This window comes from Notechis scutatus, chromosome Z (assembly GCF_049901735.1).
Source record: "Notechis scutatus isolate UNSWTSFEM ecotype Mainland chromosome Z, rNotScu1.2, whole genome shotgun sequence".
In the NCBI taxonomy this organism is placed as follows: Eukaryota; Metazoa; Chordata; class Lepidosauria; order Squamata; family Elapidae; genus Notechis; species Notechis scutatus.
The window spans coordinates 57,639,347-57,667,098 of NC_142025.1; the positions used below are offsets into that span (position 1 = coordinate 57,639,347).

Here is a 27,752-nt window from a genome sequence, read left to right on the forward strand (position 1 = left end):
TTATAGCAGCAAAAATAAGGCAAAATCTGATTCAAAAGACACAAAAGTTACAGGTTGAAAGTTTTCCCAAAGCCCTCCCCCCAGGTCCCAGGCTGAATGTTCAATCCACATCCCATATAATGTCATGTGAAGCTCATCCTCAGGTATTTCTCCTATCTGGAGTTATAGGACAGTTAGCCTTCACTGGGTATAAACAACTCCACTCAGCAGTACAGTAATTCTTGAGAGCAAACCTCCCTTTTAGTTCATATGGGTTTTTACCACACCAGCTCACTTCCCAAACCCAAATGCCATGTCCTCCCCTTCCCATTACTATGGCAGCCAATAGCAGGCATGCATCATAGGAAAATCCCATGCTGGAGATCTAGCTGACAGGAGGAACACAAGCTGGAGCTGGAGCTGATAGAGATTGAGGGGATGGCTTTGATGGCTTCAGAGGAATGTGGGGAGGAGCAGGTCAAATCAGACCAGGGCCTTTTAGGATTGAAGGCAGGGAGGAATGAGGGCAGGATGACCAAGAGAGGGCAAGCAGTGAACACAAGGAGTGACAGAGTTCAGGCAATGAGCAAGGACCATCTCCTCCTGATCTCTAAGCACAGAGAGTGGAGCGAAGATAAAAACAGCCCAGGCTTTGCCCACTGGAAAAATAAAATCACCAAGTAAATTCAGGCAAAGCAAAAAACATTTATTATGGAACACCAAATCCTTTTATCGGATATAGAAACAAATGAAATGTACATTTCTGTGCATAAAAACAGGCTGTTTGGGGGGCATTTTTGGACAGAAAATCAGCCTGAAAACAGCCTAAAAACGTCCTGAAAATGACCTGAAAAATGGCCTGAAAATGGCTCCAAAAAGCTGGTTAAGAGAGGAAGAGAAACCGGGTGAGCCAGACACAGATGTGTCCTGGGAGCAGCAACCTTGCACTCTTCCCCTCTCTGCTAGCCCCCTTCTTCGTACGGGATTGCTCAACAATGGAGACAGAGAAGGAGAAGGGGGTGGCATTTCTGTGTGGCACCTCCCCTGAATGCTAGCAACTGCCACTGTCCCCTTCTCCCTCTCTTTCTCCGCTGCTAGGTAATCCCATGTGAAGAGGTAATCCCATGTGAAGAGAGAGGAGAGTGTGAAGTTACTGCTTCTGGGATGAGGAAAACCAGGAAGCATTTGAGTCTAGCTCACCTAGCTTCTCTTCCTCTTGCAGTCAGCTTTCCCAGTCTAGTTTGATGCAGGCTTCCTCCCCAGGCCCCCATCCATTTTCCCCTGGCTGGACAAAGCTAGGTAAAAAGCCAGTCCTCACCGGCACCCAGTCTCACTGACAGCAGGCTTGGAAAAGGCAATGTTCTGTACAGTCAATTTACATACTCGTAGCCCCGCGTCGCGATTGGCTAAAGCGCGCGGCGACCGGATTGGTCGAGCGAGCCGCACTGATTGGCCCGTTACGAATCCCCGCGATTGGTGGAAACTAATCGCGGGAGATCTGGCGGTGCCATTGGCATGCGACACGCCGCGGCTTGGAAATAAAAGCCGCAGTTTTTCCCTCCAAGCTTAAGCTGTAACCGGAGCCCAATAAAGAGCTGAAACCAAGTCACTGACTCTGAGCTTCCTTCCCGCGACGGACACAACACTGGTGACGAGGGTGGGATCCAGAGAATAACCACCGAGCATGTGTCCCGAGGAAGACAAAGACCGACGAGATGGCCAGCATGACCCCACCAGCACCCTTCAACCCGGCTACCAAGGACTGGGAATCGTACACGGATAGATTCCTAATGTTCCTCAAAGTAGCAATTTGAAGGATGCGAACGGGCAGAAGAAAAGGGCCGTTTTCCTCACACTGCGGGCCCGCAGTGTTTAAGATGGCCAAAGCCCTCGCGAAGCCCGAGGATGTGAAGGCGATGGACTGGGCCGATCTCGAGCCACTCCTTCGGAACCACTACGCCCCCGCTGTGCCCATCCTCATCCGGCGGGATGAGTTCTATCGGCGAAACCAGCGGCAGGACGAGAGCATTAGCGACTTCATAGCCGCCTTGCGGGACCTAGGGGGGATGTGCGAGTTCCGGGACCTGGACGATGTCCTCCGAGACCGCGTGGTCCTAGGCCTCAGGGATCAGGCACTGAAAAGTCGACTGATGGCAAAGGCAACATCGACCTCGGGACGCCCTGGCCGAAGCTTCCGCGGCCGAAGCCACCCGGAAGTCAGCAGCCAGATTTCGGAGGGCAGACAACGGGGACCGCACTGAAACCCCGAGGCAAGCCGACGAGAGACCACCACACACCACGGGGACCTGGACTCCGCCTCCGATACCACAGACGAGGAGGAAGACGTCCACCGGCTACAAACAGGATGGGACCGGCGAGATCAACGGGGTCGTAAGTCGGGGAACCAGTGCGCCGGTGCGGGGAAATCACCTTCGATCAGAATGCCGGTTCATCGGCGCGATCTGCCGGCATTGCAACAAGAAGGGCCACATCGCTCGAGTCTGCCGACTCAGAAAGACACACAGCCCCGCCGGCGAGAACCAAGCAACCGGGGACGAGGCGAAACCCCCGAGGACCAGAGATCGCCAAGCCGACAATCGCTGGAGCCGAGACAACCGAGAGAACAGCGGAGCGGGGAAGGCCGCCAGAGAGAAGAAACCCACCAGACGGTCACCATCGGCCATGCCGAAACCACTGATGCCCGGAAGGTCTACGTGAGGTGAGCATCGAGGGCGAGCCATGCCGGATGGAGGTAGACTCCGGATCCTACCTCTCCATGGTCGCCTGGAAAGAACTCAGCGACTGGTGCCAAACATCCAGAAAAGAGGACTGGAGAACCAGAAGCTGATCATCAAGGACTATCAGGGAACCGCATCCCCGTCATTGGGACCGGACAGTTCGAGGTGACTTTCAAGAACCGCACCAAGCTTCCCCTGACTATCGTGGACCGGAACCGACCCAGCCTCCTAGGACTCCAATGGTTTGCACCACTCGGAATCGAGGTCACGGGAATAAACCACACCACAGAGGCCGACTGGGAGCAGCAACTGGCGAGGGATTTCCAAGAAGTATTCGACGGCACACTAGGCAAGTACCGAGGGCCCCTATATCCTTCAGCCTAGACCCAAATGTCGCCCCCATACGCCTAAAACCCAGACGGGTGCCTTTTGCACTCCGGAAGAAAATGAGCGAGCAGATTGACAAGCTCATCAAACAGGGGTTTTGCAGCCAATCGACCATGCCCGGTGGGAGACCCCTATAGTCACCCCAGTCAAGCCAGATGGGTCAGTAAGGATCTGCGGGGGACTATAAGGCCACCCTCAACTGCGCCCTGCAACAAAGCGCCTACCCGTCCCAGTAGTGCAACACCTATTACACTCGCTGGGGGGGCAAGGTCTTTGCGGCTCGACCTGGCGCAAGCCTATCAGCAACTGCCGGTCAATGAAGAAACCGCCGAGGCGCAAACAATAGTCACCCACCGGGGAGCGTTTCATTGTAACTGACTCCAGTTTGGAGTCAGCGTGGCCCCAGGAATTTTCCAGAGCCTCATGGAGAGGCTGTTGCGAGGAATCAAGGGGGTGGTCCCCTATTTTGACGATGTATTAGTGTCGGCAGCCAACCAGGAAGAATTAGAGGGTCGCCTAAGGGAGGTACTAGAAAAATTCAAAGGGGCCGGGCTAAAGGTGAAGAAAGAGAAATGCCAGCTATGCACAGAGCAAGTCGAGTTCCTGGGGTACCTCCTAGACCGACATGGCATCCACCCAACCGGAAGCAAAATCAAAGCCATAAAGGAAGCCCCCACACCCAAGAACAAAACAGAGCTGCAGGCATTTCTGGGACTGCTAAATTTTTACAATGTGTTCTTGCCCCAAAAGGCGACCCGGCGGAGCCTTTGCATAGGCTCCTGGACAGGACGGCCAAATGGACCTGGGGGAAATGGGAGGACACCGCATTCAAGAACACCAAAGACCTGCTCACCTCGGATGCCATCCTCATTCAGTATAATGAGACCCTACCCATCGCCGTCACATGCGACGCCTCACCCTTTGGCGTCGGCGCCGTCCTCAGCCATACACTTCCGGATGGAAAAGAACCACCCATCGCTTTCTTTTCGAGAACACTCAGCAAACCGAAAGAAACTACAGCCATTTAGACAAGGAGGCACTGGCCATCGTCGCAGCGGTAAAGAAGTTCCACGAGTACCTCTACGGCCGCCGATTCACCATCATCATGGACCACAAGCCACTGCTGGGCATCCTGGCGGGGAACAAGGCCACCCGAACATCCTATCCCCCAGGATGACAAGGTGGTCCGAGTTCCTCGCCGCCTACGACTACCGGCTCACACACAGACCCGGTAAGACGATCTCCCATGCAGACGCGCTGAGCCGCTCGCCGCTTCCTGACCTGAGGCGACGACCCAGCTCCCACGGCGACCACCCTCAGCATAGAGACATTGCCCGATCTACCCATAACCGCGTCAGACATTGCCCGAGAGACTAATAAAGACAGGCGTCTGGCGCGGGTATTACATTGGGTAGAAAAGGGATGGCCAGAAGAAAGACAACGATGAAGCATTCAGGACATTCCGAAACCGGCAAACAGAACTGTCACTACAGAAAGGTTGTTTGCTATGGGGGACAGGGTGGTCATACCGGAAAAATTGCAAGGGAAAGTATTAAAATTATTACACGAAGGGCACCCGGGATTGTGAGGACTAAAGCTTTGGCCAGAAGCTACGCTTGGTGGCCAGGTATGGACAAGGAGATCGAGGCCTGGGTAGCCAAGTGCTCGCGCTGCCAAGAAACCAGACCAAATCCCCCGCCAGCACCAATATTAGAATGGGAAACGCCCAGGGGGCCATGGTCGAGACTCCATATAGATTTTGCCGGGCCCACAAAGGGAACACATTCCTCATCACGGTGGATGCTTACTCCAACTGGCTGGAGGTAAGCAACATGAAGACCACCACAACAGGCGCGGTAACCAAGGTCTTAAACAAGCTTTTTCGCAACCCACGGCCTCCCGGATGTCATCGTGTCAGAAAACGGACCCCAGTTCACCTCGCTGGAATTCGAAAAATTCCTAGCGGAGCGAGGCATACGACATGCACTGACAGTGACGGCGCATCCGGCGGCCAATGGTAGGGCAGAATGGATGGTTCAATTTACAAAGAGAACCCTCAAAAAATCAAACACGGGGACATACAAGAAAAAATAAATAAAATGCTCCTAATACAACATATAACCCCAAACACAACGACAAACAAAAGCCCGGCCGAATTACTGATGGGGAGAAAACTAAGGTCACCACTCGACAGACTACACCCCACATACAACCCGGAAAAAACCCCGGACTCATCAAGCAAGCACGGGTTTTGCACCAGGCGACATGATCTATGCAAAGAACCTTACCGGAGACCCACTATGGGTACCGGCAACTATAACCCAACTGACAGGACCCCACTCCTACCGGCTGCAGACAACCGACGGACAAACATGGAACGCCACATCGATCAATTAAGATCAAGAACAAAAAACACAACCGACCGCAACCAAACACAGACGACCCCATTAACACAAACCAAGAGGGGAGGGAAGATACAGGGGATCAAGAAAGAATAGAAAATAACCAGCAATACTCACCAGTCAACAGCCAGCCCGAAGCCTCACCAGGAAGAAACAGCCAGGCCAGCTCAACCAGCCCGGAAAGACCAGGCAGGAGCGGCGAAAGTCGCAGCTCGACCAACCCGGAGTAGACCGGGAGGAGCTGCAACAAAGGCCCAGCGACACCTTCCAGGGGTTCCATCGACAAGGCCAAGAGAAACAGAGGTCCCGACCGAACCGGCCGGGAGCCAAACAACTAATCTGCGCAAGTCAAGTAGGCAATCAAAGCCCGCCTACCTACGGGACTACGTTACGTGGGACCGAACCAAGAGGGAGGGTGTTCTGTACAGTCAATTTACATACTCGTAGCCCGCGTCGCGATTGGCTAAAGCGCGCGGCGACCGGATTGGTCGGCGAGCCGCACTGATTGGCCCGTTCACGAATCCCCGCGATTGGTGGAAACTAATCGCGGGAGATTCAGCGGTGCCATTCGTGACTGCCGTGGCTCGGAAATAAAAGCCGCAGTTTTTCCCTCAAGCTTAAGCTGTAACCGGAGCCCAATAAAGAGCTGAAACCAAGTCACTGACTCCGAGCTTCCTTCCCGCGACGGACACAACAGGCAATGTGAGCTGTGCTGCCACCTGCGTCAAGCTAGATTGGGGAGGGAGAATGTGAACCAGGCAAAGGGGCAAGCAAGGGGCATCCGCAGCATGACGGGCCTGGCAGGCTTTCTAAACTTGCCTAAATCAGTGTGTGTATATGAGAGAGAGACAGACAGAGAGAGAGAGAGAGAGAGAGAGAGAGACAGAGAGACAGAGAGAGAGAGACAGAGAGAGAGAGACAGAGACAGAGATAGAGATAGAGACAGAGAGACAGAGATCTCTGATCCAATCTTGGAGAGTAGTATCAGGGCTGGCAGCAATGTGCTCTCTCTCTCTCTCTCTCTCTCTCTCTCTCACGCACACATGCACACACACACACACAAACAGGTTGGATCTTTCTCCCCCCCCCACCAGAGACCCCTGTGTTGGAAATGACTCCAGATAATAAGAACTTGGATCAGTGAAAACACAGAAAGTTTATTTTTAAGCTTAAATCAAAGCATACAATGAAAAAGAGCTATTTGCAAACAGCAGTAGGATCTTAGCTGACTTCAACATGAAGTTTGAACCAAGAACTACACCTTGAGATTTCAGAAAATTTAATTTTATAGTTTTTCTATCCCGACACCCCCATGCCCCTCCTATATTGGGTCCAGTGACCAATCACAGCTAATCCAAAATGCCTTATGGAGACAACATCATCTCCTTCAACACCTCCCCATAAGTACCCATCTTATCTTCTTGGCATTAAGGAATGTTCCTTCAGTAGGACCTCTTTTAATGATCCGAGAACAAAGAAATATCTGTTTCTAACACAACACTGTTACCATACAGGCTGAATAGTCAAGACCTTGCTGATGATACAAACTCTGTCAAGGATCTTGGAGTGCTTCTAGGACCAACCCTCTTCATACTCTACATAAATGACCTCTGTGATCATATTAAGAGCAACTGAGTTCTCTTCGCTGACAATGTAGAGCTATTCAACACCACAGACAATTCTGCTACCCTTCAAAAAGACCTTGACTATATCAGAATGGTGAAACAAATGGTAATTTCAAATCTCAACAAATAAATGCTCTGTCTTACATATTGGCAAAAAAAAAATCAGAAAATAAAATACAGGCTGAATAATCAAGACCTTGTTGATGATCTAAACTCTGTCAAGGATCTTGGAGTACTCATCTCTAATGACCTAAGTGCTAGAACCCACTGTAACTACATAGCCAAAAAGGCATTAAGAGTTATTAACCTAATTTTACACAGTTTTTTCTCTGGTAATATTACACTACTGACTAGAGCATACAAAACATTTGCTAGACCAATACTTGAATACAGCTCATCAGTCTGGAACCCACATTATGTATCTGATATTAACACGGTTGAGAAAGTCCAGAAATATTTCACAAGAAGAGTTCTCCACTCCTCTACTCATTGCAGAATACCTTATGCCACCAGACTCAAAATTCTAGACCTAGAAAACCTAGAACGACGACGCCTTCAGTCCGATCTAAGTATAGTATATAAAATCATACATTGCAATGTCCTACCTGTCAATGAATACTTCAGCTTCAACCATAACAACACAAGAGCAAACAATAGATACAAACTCAAGGTTAATTGCACCAAACTTGATTGCAGGAAATATGACTTCAGCAACAGAGTGGTCAATGTCTGGAATACTCTACCTGACTCTGTGGTTTCTTCCCCAAACCCCAAAAACTTTAACCTTAGACTTTCTACTATTGACCTCACCCCTTTCCTAAGAGGTCTGTAGGTGGCATGCATAAGCACACCAACGTGCCTACCGTCCCTGTCCTATTGTTTCTTTTATTTTTCTTATATGTATCCATGTATTCATAACTATGTTTTTACTTATACTTATTACCTTGTTAGCAATTGACAAACCAAATAAAATAAATAAAAAATAAAACAATATTAGTGTACTTTCAGCACATCTTTTCTCCAGCCATCTTAAAGCAAGATAATGATTATATGCATCTCTAACATATTTACCTACATTTTATTTTTGAATTTTCTTATTTCTTACACCTGAATTCCTTACCCAACCCTGCCTGTCCAATATAGGTACCACCCAAACAAGTGACAGAGTTGGCTATGCCCACTCCGTCACATGGCCCCACCCACACATGCCCACCCACGTCCACCTGGCCAGTCATTAGGGCAGATAACTGGTTGTTAAAAATTTTGCAGCCCACCACAGCTTATTCCCCTTATCTTAATGGCTCTACTTAAATGTTTCTGTTGTCAGCTCTGTTACTTTTGTAACAGGTATTAGCAGGGCTGCTCTGAGTTTTTCCTTTCAGCTGGTGCTTCTTGGTGCTTCCCCCTTTTCTTAAAGGGGGAAGGGCTGGCTTGAATCTCTTGGCACTGTTTTCTGAGGTTTCTGGTGCTATGAGGTTTCTGGCACTGTCCTTTTGGGGTATACTTCACACACTACACTACAATACACTACTATTGAAGTCTCACACTGATGATGATGATGATGATGATGACACCCAGCTAAATGCCTTCACCCATTTTTATTGTTTGATCACTTGTTTTCTGATATATTATGTATAGAAATGTATATATCATTTGTTTCTGTTTCTGATAAAAAAAGATGTGGTGTTCCCATAATAAATGCTTTTTGCTTTGCCTGAATTTACTTGGTGATTTCTATTTTCCAGTGGCCAAAGATGCCTCTTTGCAGAACAAAAGTGTCTCTTTCTCTCAAGTTTGGAGATCAAATTCTTGGCAGCTCGAACCAAACATCAAGTTCAGGATGCCTGAGTCTGTTGGCAACACTTGGAAAAAGGTTGGAATGGGATAAATACTAAAATTAAACAAACATTAACAACACCCACACAAAACTCCAGTGAAATTCCCAAACCTTGGTGGGCCAATGCATTTATTAAGGCAATTCTCAATCATAAAAGATATATTAGTATATCAGTGTTCAAGAACTTTGATTTTTGCAGACACACGCGAAAACTAATAGGTTTTCAGTAAACTGCTTATGGTTTGCAGTTAAAGGGTTAAAAAAAAGGTTGCCCGGAAGAGCCACGGGAGTTATTTTGCCTCTGTGAATCATGGGAATCGTAGGAAAATATGGAGATGTTAGCTATGTCATGGCTGCCTTGAGTTTGAGGTAATGTGCGTTTGTCTTGTTGGAATAATGACACCCCCTTTCCTCTATCCACCAACTCGTAGAAGCGCCCCGATAAAGATAATTTCTTCTACAGAAAGTGGCTGGTGGAAGATTATCTTATCTACTTTGTTTTTGTGTGTCAATGTCTTATTGCACCAACTTTACTATTTCTACTTGTTGCTTTTTTTTCCTGGATGCGCTGCAGTGTCCTGGCTGTAATGATTGTTGAAAGCGTCGAGGTTTAACAGGGCTAAAATGGCAGGAAAAGAGTCCCATTTAACTTTTCAGCATAACTTATTAGTTCACACAGACCTTCCTTTCTTTTTCTTCTTCCATAAGCACGCGCTTTTGAACGACATCCCGGTCATTTTAGTTCGTCGCTTTGCAACTTATCGTTCTGTTTGGAGTGTTTTCTTTCTGATTTCGAAAAGAAGCGTCGGAGGTTAGCTCTGGATAACAAGGATAACAATAACCCATCACAAACAGCAGATAAGCACTTTAAGCGCAACATCGACTTGCAGAAAAGAGGAATGAAGGAGCAGACAGGGCCTTTGCATTTCTAGGGAAGCAACTAGTTAACGCGAACAGGATTCTTCTCTCATTTGTCTCCGGTTAAGTCAAACTATTGGCTGCAGCTCTTTTGGTTGAGAAAATATTTGATGGATTGCATCAGGTATTTAGTTATAAAACATGTCGGGGCACAACTGGGTTATTGAATAAACAGTGGGCTGGATTAATTGTGAGAAAAGTATGGTCAAATAGCCCTAAAACAGCAGAAATGTATGTGGAAAGAAAATTTGCTGCTTAAAGAAAATTCATGATTACCTTGGTTGCTTTGTTTTCTCACCTAAATATCATGTGCTAACAAGAGCACACAGCAAATCAATCTCCCTTATATAGAGTGGGTGAAGTTGGACAAAGAGAGAGACAGGTGTGGTGTATTTAGCCACCTGCGAAATTGCTTAACAGTTTGCTGACATGGACATGTTCCACTCCTGTGATTTGCCAGTTGGGCTATTTCTGAACACAGATCTAGCACCCCTTTAAAAGAATGAAAAACCTGCAGGCTTCCCATACAATGAATTTCCCCTAGCCTTTGCACAATATTAGGTATATTTTTCAACATTTTATTCAACTGTACAATGTATTTTTGAAATGTGAGCCATCAAATTTGAATACAACCAATTATGCTTAATTTATTTTTTTTCTGTCTGTAATTATCCCCATCACAGGATTGGCTTTTGTCACTGGGCCAAAATTGACCACAACTGAAGGACCACAACACTTCTTAGCTCAGACACATTTTTACCACAGTTTGAGTTCCTTAGAATTGACTATGTTGGACTGCATTTGTCTGCATTTGGATTTCATCGCCATAGTGTGTAGACTTTTTTCCTTTCTATTCTGAATGTAGAACACATTACAAACCATTTATGTGTCAGTTCCAAGTTACCTAAACCTGAACAACAAACCCACAATATGATATTAGAATTGACTATGAAGATATTTAGGTACTGAGTATTTTCTGCCTTTTACGATCCACTGTCAACTGTAAAGGAACTAGCAGTCAAGAAATATTCCATTTACTGACACTTCATACGGTTGCAATGAAAGCATTGAAAATGATACTTGGATGCCTTATTTATGGTGTATCTCTATGCCTAACTTTGTCATGGTCCCCAAACTGAATCTATGACATTAATTTTCAGTGATGGGTTTTTTTTGTTTCTTCTCCCCAAAAGGTGCTAAATGGATACATATCTACTTGTAGTTTTAAAATCATTTCAAACTTTAAAAGAAAATTAAACAGACCTTTTATTATGTTACCATGTTTTGAAATATGTTTTAGAACCCCTTGGAAGCCTAAACAGGTAAACATTTTAAAATGCAGACTGCTAATATGAAAACCTTGATGATTTTTGTCTTAACCTTGAGAAATGTATAATTTGAGAGAGGGAAAAAACATTATGACTTAAAAATTAGCCAGACATTAAACATGACTTTTAACAATTGGAATGTTAGCAATCGTAACTCAAAATATTGTTTTCTTCTAGACTTAAAAATACTGAAGAGATGACTACTTACCACTAATCTAAAGATTACTGACAACATGAACTCTCCCTTTTCTACCTAGCTATGTGAGAAATTGAAAAGAGCAATCTCCACATTTTAATTTCAGCAATGGCAAAAAGTAGTGGTGAAACTCAGCTACAGAGGATTATATGGGATATGCAGGGTAAATGTCACTTGTTTATTTGTTTTTCTATTTATTTATTCCAGTACGAATATCACATCCTTTTATAGGAAAACAAGAATATTCCCATGATACAAAGAATAAGACAATGTAGGCTCCCGTATGTCTGTTACAACTATCCAATAGGAATCTTCTTTAAATTCTACACTTGACTTGTGAAATATTTAAATGCTCACCAGGCAACTCAGAAATTAATTTTATAGTCAAGTAGGAAGAACATTTGCAGAACTTGTTTTCAGTTTTAAGTAGTCTTTGCAAGTTGGCCATAATATGTAGATGGTTTTATTTAGGGTTGGTTGTTTTTTTTTGAGAATTACAGTGGAAACCATTTGATTGTTGGAATAGTCCAGTCTTTTTTCAGACCTTATTTAATGTTTAAATTATAGTTTTTCATTCTCCCTGATCAAAGATTCTTGAAAATGTACCACAACTATTCCAAGAACGACAGATCTATTTTTATTAGCATTGGCTGGAGATTTGGATTGCAGCCATTTTAGCAGATTTTTTTCTCTCTCTTACACAATCATAAATGCAAGCTCCCCTCATTTTGTGCATATATTGTATGGTAACCTGAAGCCCTGTAGTTTTCTTCTGTTATTTCTCAACTTGTAGGGAACTGTATTTTATTCCCAAATAAAAGGAGGTAAAATATGCAGTTATACAATATGCATAATTTAATGCTACTTCTCTAAAGTATGTATAGTATAGGCATTATACCCTCGACTGATAATTCTCCCTCTCTTTCTCTCTCTCTCCTTCTCTCCCCCACACCTGTCTTTCTCATTTTGTTATGGCATTGTCACATGCATATAATCTTAGCTTTTAAGATTCTTATGCTTTAGTTGCATCAGTCTGACTCTACCAGAGAGAAAGATAATATTGTTCTATTATTTTACTTCTATTTACAACTTCTTTCATTTTCTTTCTTTTTATTAATATAAGTTCCCTGGAGTAGCTGTATGGTGCAATAAGCAGCAAATAAATTTAACAAATAAATAGAGTAGGCCTAATACTATATTAATTTATATTTTGATTAAATTGTAATAGAATAATTGTGTTTTTTTCAGTGTGGTATTTTGGTACTAGCATATGACATTGCCAACTGTTCAAGATTTCTCTGAGGAAAAAAGACAATTGTACAGTCATTCCTTGTTCTTAATTAACTACAAATGATTGCATTGTGTTCTTTCCAAAAGATGCTGTGACAGAACTGAACAAAGATTTTTTGGAAGCAGGAGAACCAATCACAGATGACTGTATAATCTTGCACAAGTTTTCTTATAAGCTTGAGTACCTCTTGCAGGTAAGGACTCAGGAAATTAAGATATTATACAGAATTAATATCAAGTATTGTGAATTTTAAATACCATTTATAGAAAAGAAGAATGAAAAATGAATAAAAATAAATACAATTTGTTTTGTATTTAAACAAAAAAATTTAATTGTAAGCAGGAAATAAAAATAACTGCAGGGTATATTCTCATGGCTATCATTGAGTTTTGTAATACAATTAACTGCTCATTCTAAAGTTCAGCAGAATGTAGCCGATGGCTATCTGAGTGGCTTATTTACAGATCATTAATTGCATTATTAGATCACACATCTCATTTCAAATGATTAATAGGCTCCTGTACCAAAAATTAGCTTATACTAATTCATTTAATTCTGACACATTAGAATTGTTTTATACATCACTGCTTTAAAGGTACCTTTTCCCCTTTTTCTGTTTCAAAGTTTGATCAGAAGGAAAAATCCACTTTACTAGGCAATCCGAAGGACTACTGGGATTATTTTTGTGACTGTCTGGGTAAGGTAAAAGGTGCAAATGATGGGATTCGCTTTGTCAAATCTATTTCAGAAGTAAGTAAAGTATATTGCTCTGTCATTATAACCATATAATTTAATTTTCAGGGCAGCCAATCCAATAATGCATGTGAGGATCACTTCCTATTTGTCAACAAGTAGACCAACACTAGTTCTTTCAGTGCTCCTTTTTTTCTCCTGCCTTATAAGCCAACTTGACAGCTGCTCAGAAAATTTTGGTATTGAAGCAATGAATAAACTGCACCAATCAATCTTGTCTAGGGAAAAAACTGTAGGGATCAACACTACTACTAACTTTATTTAACACCAGCATATTCTGATGATCTATATTCAGTATGAACATATGTTCTTGTGAATATGGGCCCAAATATGGAGGAAAACAACAAGAAAACATGCACTTATTCATAAATTTAAAAAACACCCTATACACTGTTCTCTTGTCCTCCTTGAATGTTTTCTATTGAATCACCACTAATCCTGTCATTACATATTTTGAATCTGTGTGCCATATGTACATTTGTTTTGTCTGATCCATAATGAGCTTCCTCAACTCAAGAATCTATATCAGATTTACTTCTTTCTTCAAAAAAACAACAAAAAGAGATTTTTTTTCCTCGGACTTGGACCAACGTGTTCAGGGAATAGAGAAGAAAGTTAGTCATATAGAATTGAGCATGTCCAGAACTTAAGCCTTTCATTCAAAAAATTTATGCTACTGAAAATAGCCTTTTTGTTGTCTAATTTAGGTAGCTGGAGGAGTTCTGAAGATCTTATGAATGGATCTAAGGATTGATTATATTCTGTATACATTACCAAACTGGATATATAAATCCTTTTAGGAAAACCTTCCCAAAAGTTAAATTTAAAAATGTGGTTTAGAAGTGTAATTACTATACTGCAGTAAGATCCTCATGTTGGATTTGACATCTTTCTAGTTTGAATGAATAACCTCATTATATCAGAAAAAAAAACTAGGAAAGCAGTAACTAATGCATATTTGCCCTGTTTTCCCTGCTTCCTATAACTACCCTGTTTCTCCAACAATATGGCCTCCCCCAATAGGAAATCCCAGCATGTTTTATAGGCATGAAATGAAATTAAGCCCCTCCCCCCAAATTAAGGCCTATATTAAAACATGCGAAATGGGGGGGGGGGGGAAATGGCGGGGGGGGGCTTGCCGTTAGGAAGCACTTTTGTTGCACACCCGGATATGGTGCTGCCTGCGTTGACCCCGATACAAAGTGCCCCACCAACGCCGAGATCAACATCCAAGCTGTCACTGCCCACCCGCCCGAAGATGCAAGTGGGGGAAATTAAGTCACCCCCGAAAAGACGGCCTAGCCATTTTTTCGGGGCTCAAAAAAAAATAAGACCCGGCCTTATTATATGAGAAACACGGTAGTTTTCTACAACATCTTACTTCTGAACTTGGAAGACTGATTTATTGTGATAACTGATTTCTGTCAATAAAGCAATCTTCCATGAATTTATCTGCTCACCTTTTAAAGTCATTTTAGCTATCAGCCACATAAGTTGTCTGAATCCTAATAGTTAATGATATACAGACATATTTTCTTTTGTTTGGCTTTATGCCACTTCTGATCAACAGTGTCAAATCTCTATTGTGCCCTCTTTCCTGGAATTTATCCAATTCTAATGGGTGGCTACTTTGTCCCTTAAGATCAGATTCAGTCTGACATAAATATATCGCTTAACCTGGATCTGTGTGGTGTAAAATCTGAATATTATTTTTGATAATAATTTTTGTTAATGTCTTTTAATAGCAGGAATAATGTGATTTCATAAGTATAAAGTCAGAGGGATTTAGAATGGGAAATGAATGATGTCCTTTGTTAGTGTAGTCATCTTACAACCACAGTTTCCTTACAGAAAGCTTTACTTAAAGTGCTCCATATCAAATATATAAAACCTATAGAAACAGATACAAAGAAAACAATAGGACATGTTGATAGTAAGTCATCATCATTACAGTTAACCCCAATCTAAATATTCTACCCTCTTTGAAATGGCTTTTGAAATATAGACTGCAGTTTTATTAGTGATGTGCAGATTTGTTTCCTCCAAACATAAAAGTTTCCCCCGGGTACCCTAATATTTTTTGTTCTGCAGGGTATACTTTGGAGTCAACAAGAATATCTTCAATGGCTGCTGCTCACAAATGCAGTTTTTCTTCAAGTGGAACTCCATGAGGCCTCCCAGGTCTTATTATGGAGTCCGGTTGTTTGAAACAAGTTTTAGGAAAAGCTGTTGTGAAATGTTGAGGAATGTTCAATATTTCTGTAACTGAGAAGCTGGTTTGTGTTGAGTCATTTCAAAGACTGAACATATTTAAGTTGTACAATATCATTCTGAGCAGCCACATTAATAACCCCTTGTTACAAAGCTTCTTTGCCTTTAGATCTGATTGGCTGGGAATTGGATGGAGAACATTGTGAGATGACATTTGAATGTTGGGAGGCCCAAATTGAGGTTGCTTCTTGTGCAGCTACTCTTCAAGACATAACTTGGGTAGTCTGTTTGGGTTCATAGATAATATCTTCAACTAGTAATTGATTATTTTAATTACTACAAAGCTTTAGTAGCAGGTATATTCTGCTCTTAAAGCTAGAGATAAAGTAGATTTATCCACCCCAGGATACATTTTTTTAAAAGTGGAATCTATCTGTTCCAATAAGGGGGCCTTTGTATGTTCCCACAGTTCTGCATCATATATGATCATTGGAACTTTTTTGTAACTCTATAAATCTTTATAATCAGAATTAGACAACATGGGTTGCTATGCTTAGTGAGTTACCTTATGTTGTTGGCAGGCTGTAGCCCTTAAAGAACTTATCTTAAAATGTGGGAGCCAGGAACCTGTTTCTGTTAAAACAAGTATAGAACTTAACTTGATCTATGCGTTCCCTATCCAGGCTCCAGTTGTACGTTGTCTGCCTCTTTCCCAAAGCAACTAGCTTCATTTTGGACTTACAGTAGTTCAGGTAGTTGAATGTGCAGTATGTGCTATACCTTCACAGCATTCTTCTGATCCCTATGACATTGACATAAAGCAGAATGCTCACATGTTTATTTTTAACTTTAGGCATACGTGTGTATCAGTAGAGTGAATGGATTTGGTGATGTCATTTATACAGATTCCACAAAAAGGAGTCAGTATACACTCTTGTCTAACTCCTCTATTGGAACTATTTTTTCCTGTTAGGAAACTCTGTGTTCTGTGCATACCCTTAGGCATGAATTTGAGTATAATGCCTTGATTAAAGAGACAAGTCATGTCCATGCTCAAATTCTAATTTCTTCTAAAGAAGATCCCTCTATGTTGAATCAAATGCTGCAGTGAGGTCTATAAAAGTTGTAAAGAGTTGGCTCCCTTTAACTGTATATTTTTCTATTAGATAACATAAAATGAAGCAGTTATCAACAGTAGAATGACCCAACTTAAAACCAGTTTGGTCTTCAAGAAGCAAGCTTTTTCAGTTAACTAATTATATTGTATAAAATATATTTGGCACACAATTTTGCAATGATGTCAATTACGTTAATCAGTCCATAATTGGAAAGTTCAGTTATACAAAATGTGGGACCACAATAGAAATCTCCCAGTCAGCTGGAATTTGGCAAAAGTTATTTATATGACTAAATAAATTTTATGAGTGGAGCCCACTAGTCATTGTGACATTTAAATAATTCAGAAAGTTGAAGATCTTTCCCAAGAGCCTTGTAACACAAATATTTGATGGATAGTTCTATGCTGAATGCATAGTTAGCCTTAATCTTTTTCTCAGGGAGTGATTCTCTTGAGTCAAATCAATGAGAGCCTTTTATCTGTTACTTTTTTTAAATTAAAAATAACCTTTATTGAAAATTTAAAACATTAAAATAGAAAATACAATACAGATATTTAAAATGAAAATGTTGTATATATTACAATCCATTTTGACAGTACTTACATTTTAATTCTTAATCCAGCGCGTATTTTATACTCCTAATTGTTTTTATATATATACCTCTATCTTTCTAAACTATACATTTCTTATTTATTTGATTGCTTGTTTCTATTATTTACCCAATGATACCAATTTTTCCAAACTCTATAATAATCTGAGTCTTCCTTCTCTTTTAATTCCAATGTAAGTTTTCCGCGCAATCGAAAATCTTTTGGATTATTAAGCCATCTATTGGCATAGCATCTCCTTTCCAGCATTGTGTGAGTGCTAATCTTGCTGCTGTAATTATATGCAGGATTGGATATTTTATCTCTTTTGTATAATTCCCTTTGATAATTCTCAGGAGAAATATTTCTGCTTTAAATTCTATTTGAACTTTCATAATTTCCTTTAACCATTTTTATATTTGGACCAATATTTCTTAATTTTCGGACATAGCCACCATACATGAAAGAAGGTATCTGGTGATTGCTTACATTTCCAACAATTTGGGCTTAAATTAGGATACATTTTAGCCAATCTTGAGGGGCTAGATACCACCAGTATCTCGGGGGCCTAGATACCACCGGTATCTCAAGGGGGCTAGATACCACCATTTTATATAGATTTTTTTTATATGCTGCTGATTTTGTTATTGTATAGTTTTTTTTTCCAGATCTTTTCCCAGTCCTCCAGCTCTGTTATATCCCAAATTCCTGGCCCACGCTATCATCGGTCCTTTCACTATTTCTTCTGCCAAATCATATTCTAATAAATAATTATATCCTTGATATCAATTTTTCCTCTGTACTTACCATTAATTTGTCTAGTTGGTTTGGCTCCACCTCAATTCCTAATTTCTCTTGGTCTTTTTTATATCTTGATTTTAATTGGAGGTATGGCCACCAGTCTATATTTAGTCCCAGATCTCTTAATTCCTGGTTGGTCCTTAATGCTCCTTGGGGTACAAAATTTCATAATATCTGGCCATTCTTCCTAGCTCTAATGTATTGGGGTGTATTATTGCCTCCACAGTGGATACCCATCCCGAGATTTTTATGTAATGTTTATTTTTAATTTCTTCCAATATTCGTATGAGCGAGTCCCATAGGATATGTCTGTGGAAATATATATGGGCCTTACTTCTGGGACTCCACATGAAGGCATGTCACCCCACCTGTAGATCGTGCCCTTCCAGAAATAGAATTCTTTTATTTTTTAAGTTTATCCATTCTCTAATCCAGGGGTCGCCAACTTTTTGGATTGATGTGTCTTAACCATAGTTTGGGTTTGTGGGTGGCATTGGCTAGGGCTCTGGATTCGAATTTTTCCATGAACAGGTTTGCAATGACGGGTGACAGTGGTGATCCCATAGGGGCTCCTTCAATTTGCTTGTATCTTTGTTCTTTGTAACTCTCGAAATCATCAAAAATAAATACCAACCACCCAAACACCTCATGGAACTAACAGAGCACTGCTTAACGAACACATATTTCATATACAAAGGACAAAGATACAAGCAAATTGAAGGAGCCCCTATGGGATCACCACTGTCACCCGTCATTGCAAACCTGTTCATGGAAGAATTCGAATCCAGAGCCCTAGCCAATGCCACCCACAAACCCAAACTATGGTTAAGATACCTCGATGACACATTTGTTATTTGGCCCCATGGAAAAGAAAACCTAAACAATTTCCTAACACACCTAAACAGCACACACCCCAAAAATCAAGTTCACCATGGAAATGGAAACAAACAAACAACTACCATTCCTAGATGCACTAATCTACAAAAAAACAGATGGCACACTAGGACACACCATATACCAGAAGAAAACACACACCAACCGCTACCTCAACGCCCAATCCCACCACCACCCAGCACAGATAAACTCAGTGGCCAAAACACTAATTGCCAGAACCAAACACCTGGCAGACAAGACACACATAAAGACTGAACTATGCACCCTGACTAACGTACTGACACCCACGGTTTCCACAAAAGCAAAATAACTGGCTTGATCCACAAAAACACACTGAGACATGATGGAGACCTAGAAGATGAACAGACCTATGGAACAGCTGTCCTGCCCTACATAAGAGGTATTACAGACAAAATCAGTAAGATACTACACAGGCATCACATCAAGACTGCCTTCAAAACAGACAGAAAAATAGCAGCCATCCTAAGATAAAATTGACCTGGAAACCCAAGGCATATATGAAGTCCTCTGTGCATCATGCCCTGCCACATACATTGGACAGACCAATAGAAGAATAAGTACCCGCCTAGATGAACACAAAAATGCAGTCAAAAAGCTGGAGCACACTTCCTCACTAGTCCAACACATGAAAGCCACAGGTCATAGCATCGACTTCAATGGCACCAAAACCCTAGCCACTATAGAAAACCCCAGCTACAGAATTATCAGAGAAGCCATAGAGATTGAAAAAAGACCTGAAAGCATGAATAGAAGAGATGACTCCACCAGTCACCAATTATCTGGAAGCCTGCACTCTCAAACAAAAAAAAAATCTCCACACCACAAGCCAGGCAAACACCTGGGCACAAACAGATTCCCCCTGATACCTCCAGCTCAAACACACCCCAACCAGGCACCCAGATGAAACCCAGCTTCCTAACTAATGATAGCCGTCCATTTACCCGAAGCCAAGCTGCACTAAAGGCCTCCATTAAAGTAACACAATGCTGCCAGCCAATCAAGATACAAAAAGAGCCAAAAAACAGACAGAAGATATTAGAAACACCAATCAAGCAGAACACAGCGAACTCCAAGACCAATAAACACAGACCAAGACTCCCAACCAATCAGGATGAAGAAAAAACCATTCTGGCACAGCAGTAGGCTAGCCCCAAATTTAAAATAGAAACGGCTGTGAAAATCTGACTCACAGACAAACACAATACAGAAGCCTGATGATGGCAGATGAGATTCTGCCGAAACGTTGCGACAACTTTAAAAGCACAACTATAATGACGTGGGAAAATACCCGAACAAAGCTGAATAACATACACATAAATACCCGTGAAAACTTAAGAAAACAAATATATATATATTCTGAGGTTTTCGCGGGTATTTGTATGTGGATCTTTGGTTATTCAGGTTTTCTCCCACGTAAAATTGGAAGTATCTAGGTGACGTTTCGATGAAGTCTCATCATCTTCAGGCTTGTGTGTTCGGCTTTGTGCTTCTCAGAATAATGTGAGCTTGCAGCTGCTTCTTCCTTTTAACTGCTAGTGGGGTGTGACTTGATTGGGTGGGGGCTTGGCTGTGTTCTGATTGGGTGGGGGTATGTTCTCATTGGTTGGAGGTTTGGCTGTGTTCTGATTGGTTGGGGGGTTGGCTGTGTTCTGATTGGCTGGGGGTGTGTTCTGTTCAGGTGGGGGCTTGGTTGTTCTCAGGTTAGTCTTAGTTGCTGGGGGATTTGAGCTGGTGAGCTGTGCTCCTGTTGTTTGGCTTCGCGTTCGTGGTCGTGCCACATCTTCATGGTGGGCGTCTGTTCGCTTCATGTATGGGTCGGAGGGGTTTGAAGCGGGTAGTGATGCAGCTGTGGTACGGCTTCTGGTCTGTGGTCGTGTCTCATCATCTCTGTGGGTGTGAGTCGGCAACAACAGTACCCTCCCCCAGCGCCCGCTGTCAGCTCTCCCCATTAATTCTCTAGCTTTGAATTGGTCTCGGCTCTCTCTCTTTCCTCCCTTCCCCCCGCCCACATGCAGGCAGGAAAGGAAAGGGAGACGGAGTGGTGCGCAGCTCTCCGCTTTTCCAGCCCTCACTGCCTCTCCCAACATCAAAGCCTCGGAAACGCAGGCAAAGCTGCCCTGAGTTGCTTGCTTCTCCACTACTGCCGCCTCCTCCTCCTCCTCCTCCTCCTCCACCTCTGGGTAGGGCGATTCTTAACTAACCAAGCATGCTAAGGCAACTCAGGACGCTACCGCTGCGGCAGCTTTGCCTGTGTCTCCGAGGCTTCGATGTTGGGAGAGGCAGCGAGGGCTGGAAGAGTGGAGAGCTGCACACAGCTCCGTCTCCCTTTCCTTGCCTGCCTGCACGTGGGGGGGAGGGGGAAGGAAAGAGAAGCGGGAGCAATTCAAAGCTAGAGAACTAATGGGGAGAGCTAACAGTTGGCGCTGGGGTGGGGACTGTTGTTGCCGCCGCTGCCACTGTGTGTGGAAGCTGGTTGGCGCGTGCATCTCAGGGACCTGACTCCAGGGTCTTTCGAAGAGTCGGGAGGCGAGAGAACTGTGCGGCCCAGATTAATTGCTTTTGGGGGCCATTTCTTCTGCAGCCCACCAAAAATTTTCCATGTCCCATCAGTGGGCTGCGGCCCACCGGTTGGCAACCGCTGCACTAATCCATGTTAGGCCTGCTACTTTACAGTAAGTTTCCCAAGCTGGGAGTCCAAAGCCACCTCTGCTTCTATTTTGCAATGCACTTAATTTTATTCTTGCTCTTTTGCCCACCCATACAAGTTATTTTGTTTAGATCTAAAAAAAAAATATTGCCCAATTTCACAGGGATTGTTTGAAACAGGTAGAGTATTTTTGGCAGAATATTCATCTTAATGGCCACAATTCTTCCTAGCAAAGATAACTGTATTTCCCCCCACCTTCTAAATCTTTCTTTGTTGTACTAAACTCATATAATTATAATCTTTTATTGATGAGCATCTCGCTGTTAGCCAGATGCCCAAATATTTAACTTTCTTTGCAATCTGCAATCCTGTTTCTTTCTCTAATTCCCTCTTCTGTTCATCTGTTAGATTTTTAATTATCATTTTAGTTTTCTCTTTATTAATTTTAAGGCTGGCTATTTCCCCAAATTTTTCTATCTCCTGTATTAATTTTGGTCCTTTCTCCAATGATTCTTCTATGAAGAATACCAAGTTGTCGGCAAATGCTTGGACCTTATATTCTTCTTGTTTGATTTTAAACCCTCTTATCTCCCGATTCAATCTTATTCTTATTAACATCTGTTACTTTTTTTTTAATAAAAGTTTTATTTAAGTTTTCACGAAACATATAAATACGAATAAAATATCTTTTTTTGAGAACAATGTGATCCCGGGTTATCACTTCTCCATACAGACATAAACTCAATACATATTTATCTTATACATTCTAATCCATATCTTATAACTATTTTTGCAATTTTTTCAATAGCTTTTCCCTTTCTTTACTTCCTATAGCCTTATTTTAAATTATCTCATTCTTGTCCTAATTCAATTACATATCTTTTTCTAATTTTTAAAATCTTTCTAATCCATGTTTTTATACTTTCGTCTGTCCTGTTTACAATTTCATATTATCTTTTCTCATAAAACAAATTTTCCCCTGTAATTACTAGACTGGAGTATAACACCTTTGTATCTTTTTTCAAATCTTTTTTAAAAATTTAAGTTACACCTTTACTTATAACATTCATTTTTTAACCTCTATTTTATAACACATACCTATTTTCAATCAAATTCTGCTTGGTACATTCCCTTAAAAATACACACTAAATTCTTAAAAGAAAAAAGTATATATATGTATATATCTGTGTATATATGTATAACAATAGTAAATGGAATAATTATTCTATTCAAGTACAGCTCTGCCATAAATATTAATAACAATCTTTTACATTTTTATTTCTTTTAACAAACTACCTAGTAATATCAGTTGTCTTTTACTTTAATCATCTATATTTCATATTTTACTGATTACTGTCTCTAAATAAAAAAACAAAACAATAGTTATTAACAGTAGTCAATAAAATTATTATTCTTATTCAAATTCATCCTGTCAACTGATAAAAATCTTTTTTTAACTTTCTTTTTAAATCATTGAGAGCTTTATTCTCTTTACAAACAAATATTCCATTACACATCAATACAATTTTTTCTATCACTTTAATCATCTAAACATATTTTCTAACCCTTTTCTATTTCTAATATAATAATGCTATCCCATGTACCCTTGCAGAATCCTCTCCTTAAGTTAAAATTTAACCATTGTCTCTGTGTCTTTTAATAGGTTTATACCTTTAATTCTTGTACGCTTTTCCTGTACCTTTATATCTTGTTTCTGTCCTTTGTAGCTTCTTTTCCTTTCCCTCTTCCCTCTCTTCTTCTCCCTACCCTTTTTATTCCCTTTTCTGTCAGATTCTCCCTTCTGTGATCCTCCCTTCTGTTTCTTCCTGATATTATGATTGCTTTTCAAATTACTCTTTTTTAACTCTCATTTTTAACTCTTCAAGGAGTGATGCCATTTTAAAAAAATTTAAACAACCCCCATTTGATTTTTTTTTGTTTCATTAGGATCCACCATCCAAAATTCCAGGAATCATCCAATAATCCAAAACTGTTTCTTGCTTGTTTTCTCACTTTCTCTTTCCAGGGGCTTTGTTATCTTATAACAAAGTTTAAGCTACAATGTATCTTTTGCAAACCTTGTTAAAATTCCACTATCAATTTTTTTAAGTTCCAGGTGGTCTCCTCCATTTTCCAGATTCCACCCTCTTGTTTCCTTTTTCCCTCCTCTGCTTTCTTTCTTTTTTAAAGAAAATTTTTAAATTATTCAAGAATCTTTATCCTTTTGACACTTTATTTTCAGCTAGAAATAGCCTATTAATGTCAAAGTGGATTAGTATCAATTTCTTATTTGAATCTCTTCTTTTTAACGTTCCAAGTCAATTAAAACTGTCAATATGAGAGGAAAAAAAGCCAATTCCGTTTCCTTTCCCTTTCTCTTTCGCCGCTTAAGATCTTTTTTTAGGAATAGTATTAGTCTATAAAATTCAGGTTCCAGGTACCTTCAATAGATGTTATCCATTCGACCCGGTCAGTCAAACTTTCTCCTTTAAACTTCCTCCTGCACAATCTTGTCCGGTCGGGTTCTTCTTTGAGGTGGCCATTTCTGACCACTGCTGCAACTGCCTTTGGGAAAGGGAGTAATGGCCAGCTGAGGAGGAGTGATGCGTCAACCCCGCTGACGGCTCCCCCTTCTTCACCACCTCTACGGGGTAGCTTCAGCCCCGAATCCGGGCAGCTCGGGGCGCTCCAGTGGCGAGCACGGATCAAAACCGCACACGATCGCAGATTTCGGTCCGTCACTGAAGAAGCCTGAACTGGAAGTCTCCATCTGTTACTTTCTATGAAGGGCCTTTTCAATTAAGAATTTTCTTAGTTTTGCACTTAGATTTTTATAGACTGTAAATACACAGTTGACATATATGCAAGGTGAAATAACTGTGTTTACCAGAATCAGGGCTTGACCAGATTTAATATATTAGGTCAAAGCCCTCACATCCACTTTGATCCATTTTATCCTTCAGTCCTGGTGAACTACTAGATGAAATGAAACCTATCTATCAATTGTGTGGTCGAAGTAGAAATTAACAGCCACAGTCGGTAGTCACTATCACTTACATAAACCAGAAGTTTGAGATAAGGGACCCATTACTATTAAAGTCATATGTACTTTAAAATTCTATTTGATTTCTTTCAATGGTAAGTAAAAGGGAACACAAAAATTTGGTCTTTGTCTGCTAGAATTTGCAAGCTACAGTTAGCAGGTTGTACAACTAATACCAGCAGTATTCCTTTTCTGGTCCCTAAAGGATCATAAAGGTAATAGAGAGTGAAATTATTTGGGGATATTCAGATTACTAATATGGGAAGACATCAACTTCATGAAAACTGTATTGTGAGTTTTTACAATTAGCTCTATCAGGATTTGTTCTAAATTCACCCTCATGTCAGAGAAATAATATGTAGATGCTTGTGGAGATATATATACATTTAACATCACAATCACAAAGCCTTTATATTGGAATTTAATAGCTAAGCAAAAAGACTAAGAGTCAACTATGGTAATTTCTGTGCCATCCAAGTTCTTCCTTGATCAATATGACCAAACTCCCTATTACCCAGACTTGCTCTTTTATTTTCCATGCCAGGGTGACTCAATACTTAAAGCAGTCTACAGCCCAGTTGATAGAACTATGACATCAGGGCAAATACAAATGTTGGTTGCATGGTGTAAGGTCACTCCCTCTTCAATTTTCCTTGCAACACTTTGGAGCAGGGGGTAGGGGGATTGTCACTCAATCAAAGGCTCTATTGCTATATGTGTTGTTAACCGATCTATTGTTAACTCCTCAATTTATTATGCCAAGATTCTTTGTTTAATGTGACATCCAAATCCAGCCATTATCTAAACTATCTCCTCTTTGATATTTAAGCTATTACTAATTTTCCATTTGTATTATTATTTAATCTAAAAAAGACAATTGCCTTTTCTGTTTAAGCTCAGTGCAGAGATAAATGCTAGATCCTGGTTTTCTTTATGTGTAATCTTTCTTTTCATTGTTTCCAGAATTACATCTGTATCACAATAAAAAGAAAACCCAGGGTCTAAATGTTTACTAAACTCTTACTCCTTCCTTCTATACAGTAGCAACTCACTATTAAAAAGTATTTTTGACATTCTGGATCAACCACTTCTATGTTTGCATTCCAGGCCCATTTTGCTCATATCTGAAAAGGCTTATTGTGAATATCTTATAGCAAAGCAGTTCTGCTCAAATATTTATATAACTAGACAACAATTTATCTTGTTATTTGCTGGTTTGGTGAACATTGGCTGTACAAATTCTTAAAATCCTTATACAGAGTAATAGAAATCAAGCATTTTTAATAAATTTGATTTATTTTTTTTAGCTCCGCACTTCTCTTGGTAAAGGCAGGGCATTTATTCGCTACTCCTTAGTGCACCAAAGGCTTGCAGACACGTTACAACAGTGTTTTATGAATACCAAAGTAACAAGGTAAACATGGCTGTTTTTGTTCTTCTTGGTAGTGGTGATTACTTAATTGAATTTATATCATTTTTCTTTTTTCATTTTTTAAAGTGACTGGTACTATGCAAGAAGTCCCTTCCTCAATCCAAAACTGAGTTCTGATATTGTTGGTCACCTCTATGAATTAACTGAAATTCAATTTGATTTGGCATCAAGAGGTTATGATTTAGATGCTGGTTGGCCCACATTTGCCAGGTAATGCAAACCTGCTGTCACTATATTAGAAAAACTTCTATAAAGTCTATAATTTTCATAAAGCAATTTTGCCTCAGGCTGTATTAAAGCTTCTTTATATAAATCAGTGGTCAAATAATACCGACTTTTCACAGTTTTGCAATATTTCCAGATCAGATCAGACATTGAGAAGGACCATCAGAAATATACCTATCATCCGACATTTTTAAAACACACATTGCAGCTGTAAGGGCATACAGATAGTCCTTAAGTTATGGACTTAATGGAGCCTTCCCATCACGGTTGTGACAGTCATAAAATTCTATGACTTTTTTTGCAATGGTCATTAAGCAAATCTGATCATTAAACAAACATGCTTTGCTTCAAGTTTGGTTTTGCCAAAAGTCAGCTGTAAATACTGATTTTTGGCAAATTCAGAACATGATTACAATACCATGAGACAGCTGTAAATGCTGAGCACTCAAGGTGTAGTCACATGACTGCAGGAGGGCCCAACCATTGGAATCCAAGTTGTAAGTATCCCCAGATAGATCTGTTGGAACATTGAATGGTCACTAAGCAACCAATTGTAAGTCAATTATCTTTATATTCAATTCTGAACCAAATGAATCTTGGTAAAATTGACCAATTAAGGAGCCAACTAATAACTCTCAGGCAGGGCTCAAAGAAGAGCTGAATTCTGAAATTCTTATTCCAAGTTGTAATAAAAACAAAAAGAAGCAATTGATGAAGAGGACCCACATGAGAGAAGAAGATGGAAACCAAGTGATGAACATTGTACAAACCTATAATTTGTAGGATAAGAATTGTAGAAGGTAATTCTTATTTAACATTTACTTCAAAATTATGAAAAAACTGAAGTAGGAAGCTCTCTTAAAAATATAAACAAATATCAGTTTCATCTTTAAAAGTTTTGCTTCAAAATAGGAAAACATTTTTTTAAAAAAATAATCCTTCTTCCATGTTCAGGAGAACGTTGTGGTCACTTGGCTCCTCAGCTTACCTATGGAAGTCTCTAAGCCACAGTTCAAGCATGAGCAGTTTGGTGAGCAGTTCTGTGCAGGTAATTGTATTGGCCAATAAATGTATAATGAGGGAAGCAGTAATGTTATCTCTCGAAAGCTCTGATGAATAACCTCACTATGGTGATTCATCACTTTTTCTCACTTCTGGGCTGTTTTTAAAAATGTTTATCATAAGCCAATATCCTTTTATTTTAGGTGGTTGCCCTATTATCAGAATTAATATATGTTCCTCATTTGTACTTTGTGTAATAATACTATGAAAAACCCTGCTGGTCTGCTTTACCAGACTATTATAAGGATTCTCCATTC

The 27,752-nt window shown here is 40.8% G+C and overlaps 1 protein-coding gene across 11 annotated transcripts in view; it reads left to right on the top strand.

Moving 5' to 3' along the window:
• The first annotated feature begins 9,287 nt into the window (after window positions 1-9,287).
• Window positions 9,288-27,752, top strand: part of FYCO1 (FYVE and coiled-coil domain autophagy adaptor 1) — a 61,639-nt gene continuing 43,174 nt past the window's right edge. For 4 of the 11 annotated variants that reach the window (XM_026678495.2, XM_087946281.1, XM_026678500.2 and 1 more), the window contains exons 1-7: window positions 9,288-9,337; window positions 11,392-11,573; window positions 12,788-12,894; window positions 13,326-13,451; window positions 26,084-26,190; window positions 26,275-26,418; window positions 27,388-27,481. In XM_026678495.2, the coding sequence (XP_026534280.1) occupies window positions 11,519-11,573; window positions 12,788-12,894; window positions 13,326-13,451; window positions 26,084-26,190; window positions 26,275-26,418; window positions 27,388-27,481 (633 nt within the window). In that variant the 5' untranslated portion in view covers window positions 9,288-9,337; window positions 11,392-11,518. Of the gene's footprint in view, window positions 9,338-11,118; window positions 11,209-11,391; window positions 11,574-12,787; window positions 12,895-13,325; window positions 13,452-26,083; window positions 26,191-26,274; window positions 26,419-27,387; window positions 27,482-27,752 lie in introns of those variants that run through there. The other 7 variants (XM_087946282.1, XM_026678496.2, XM_087946283.1 and 4 more) reach the window with 7 other exon arrangements.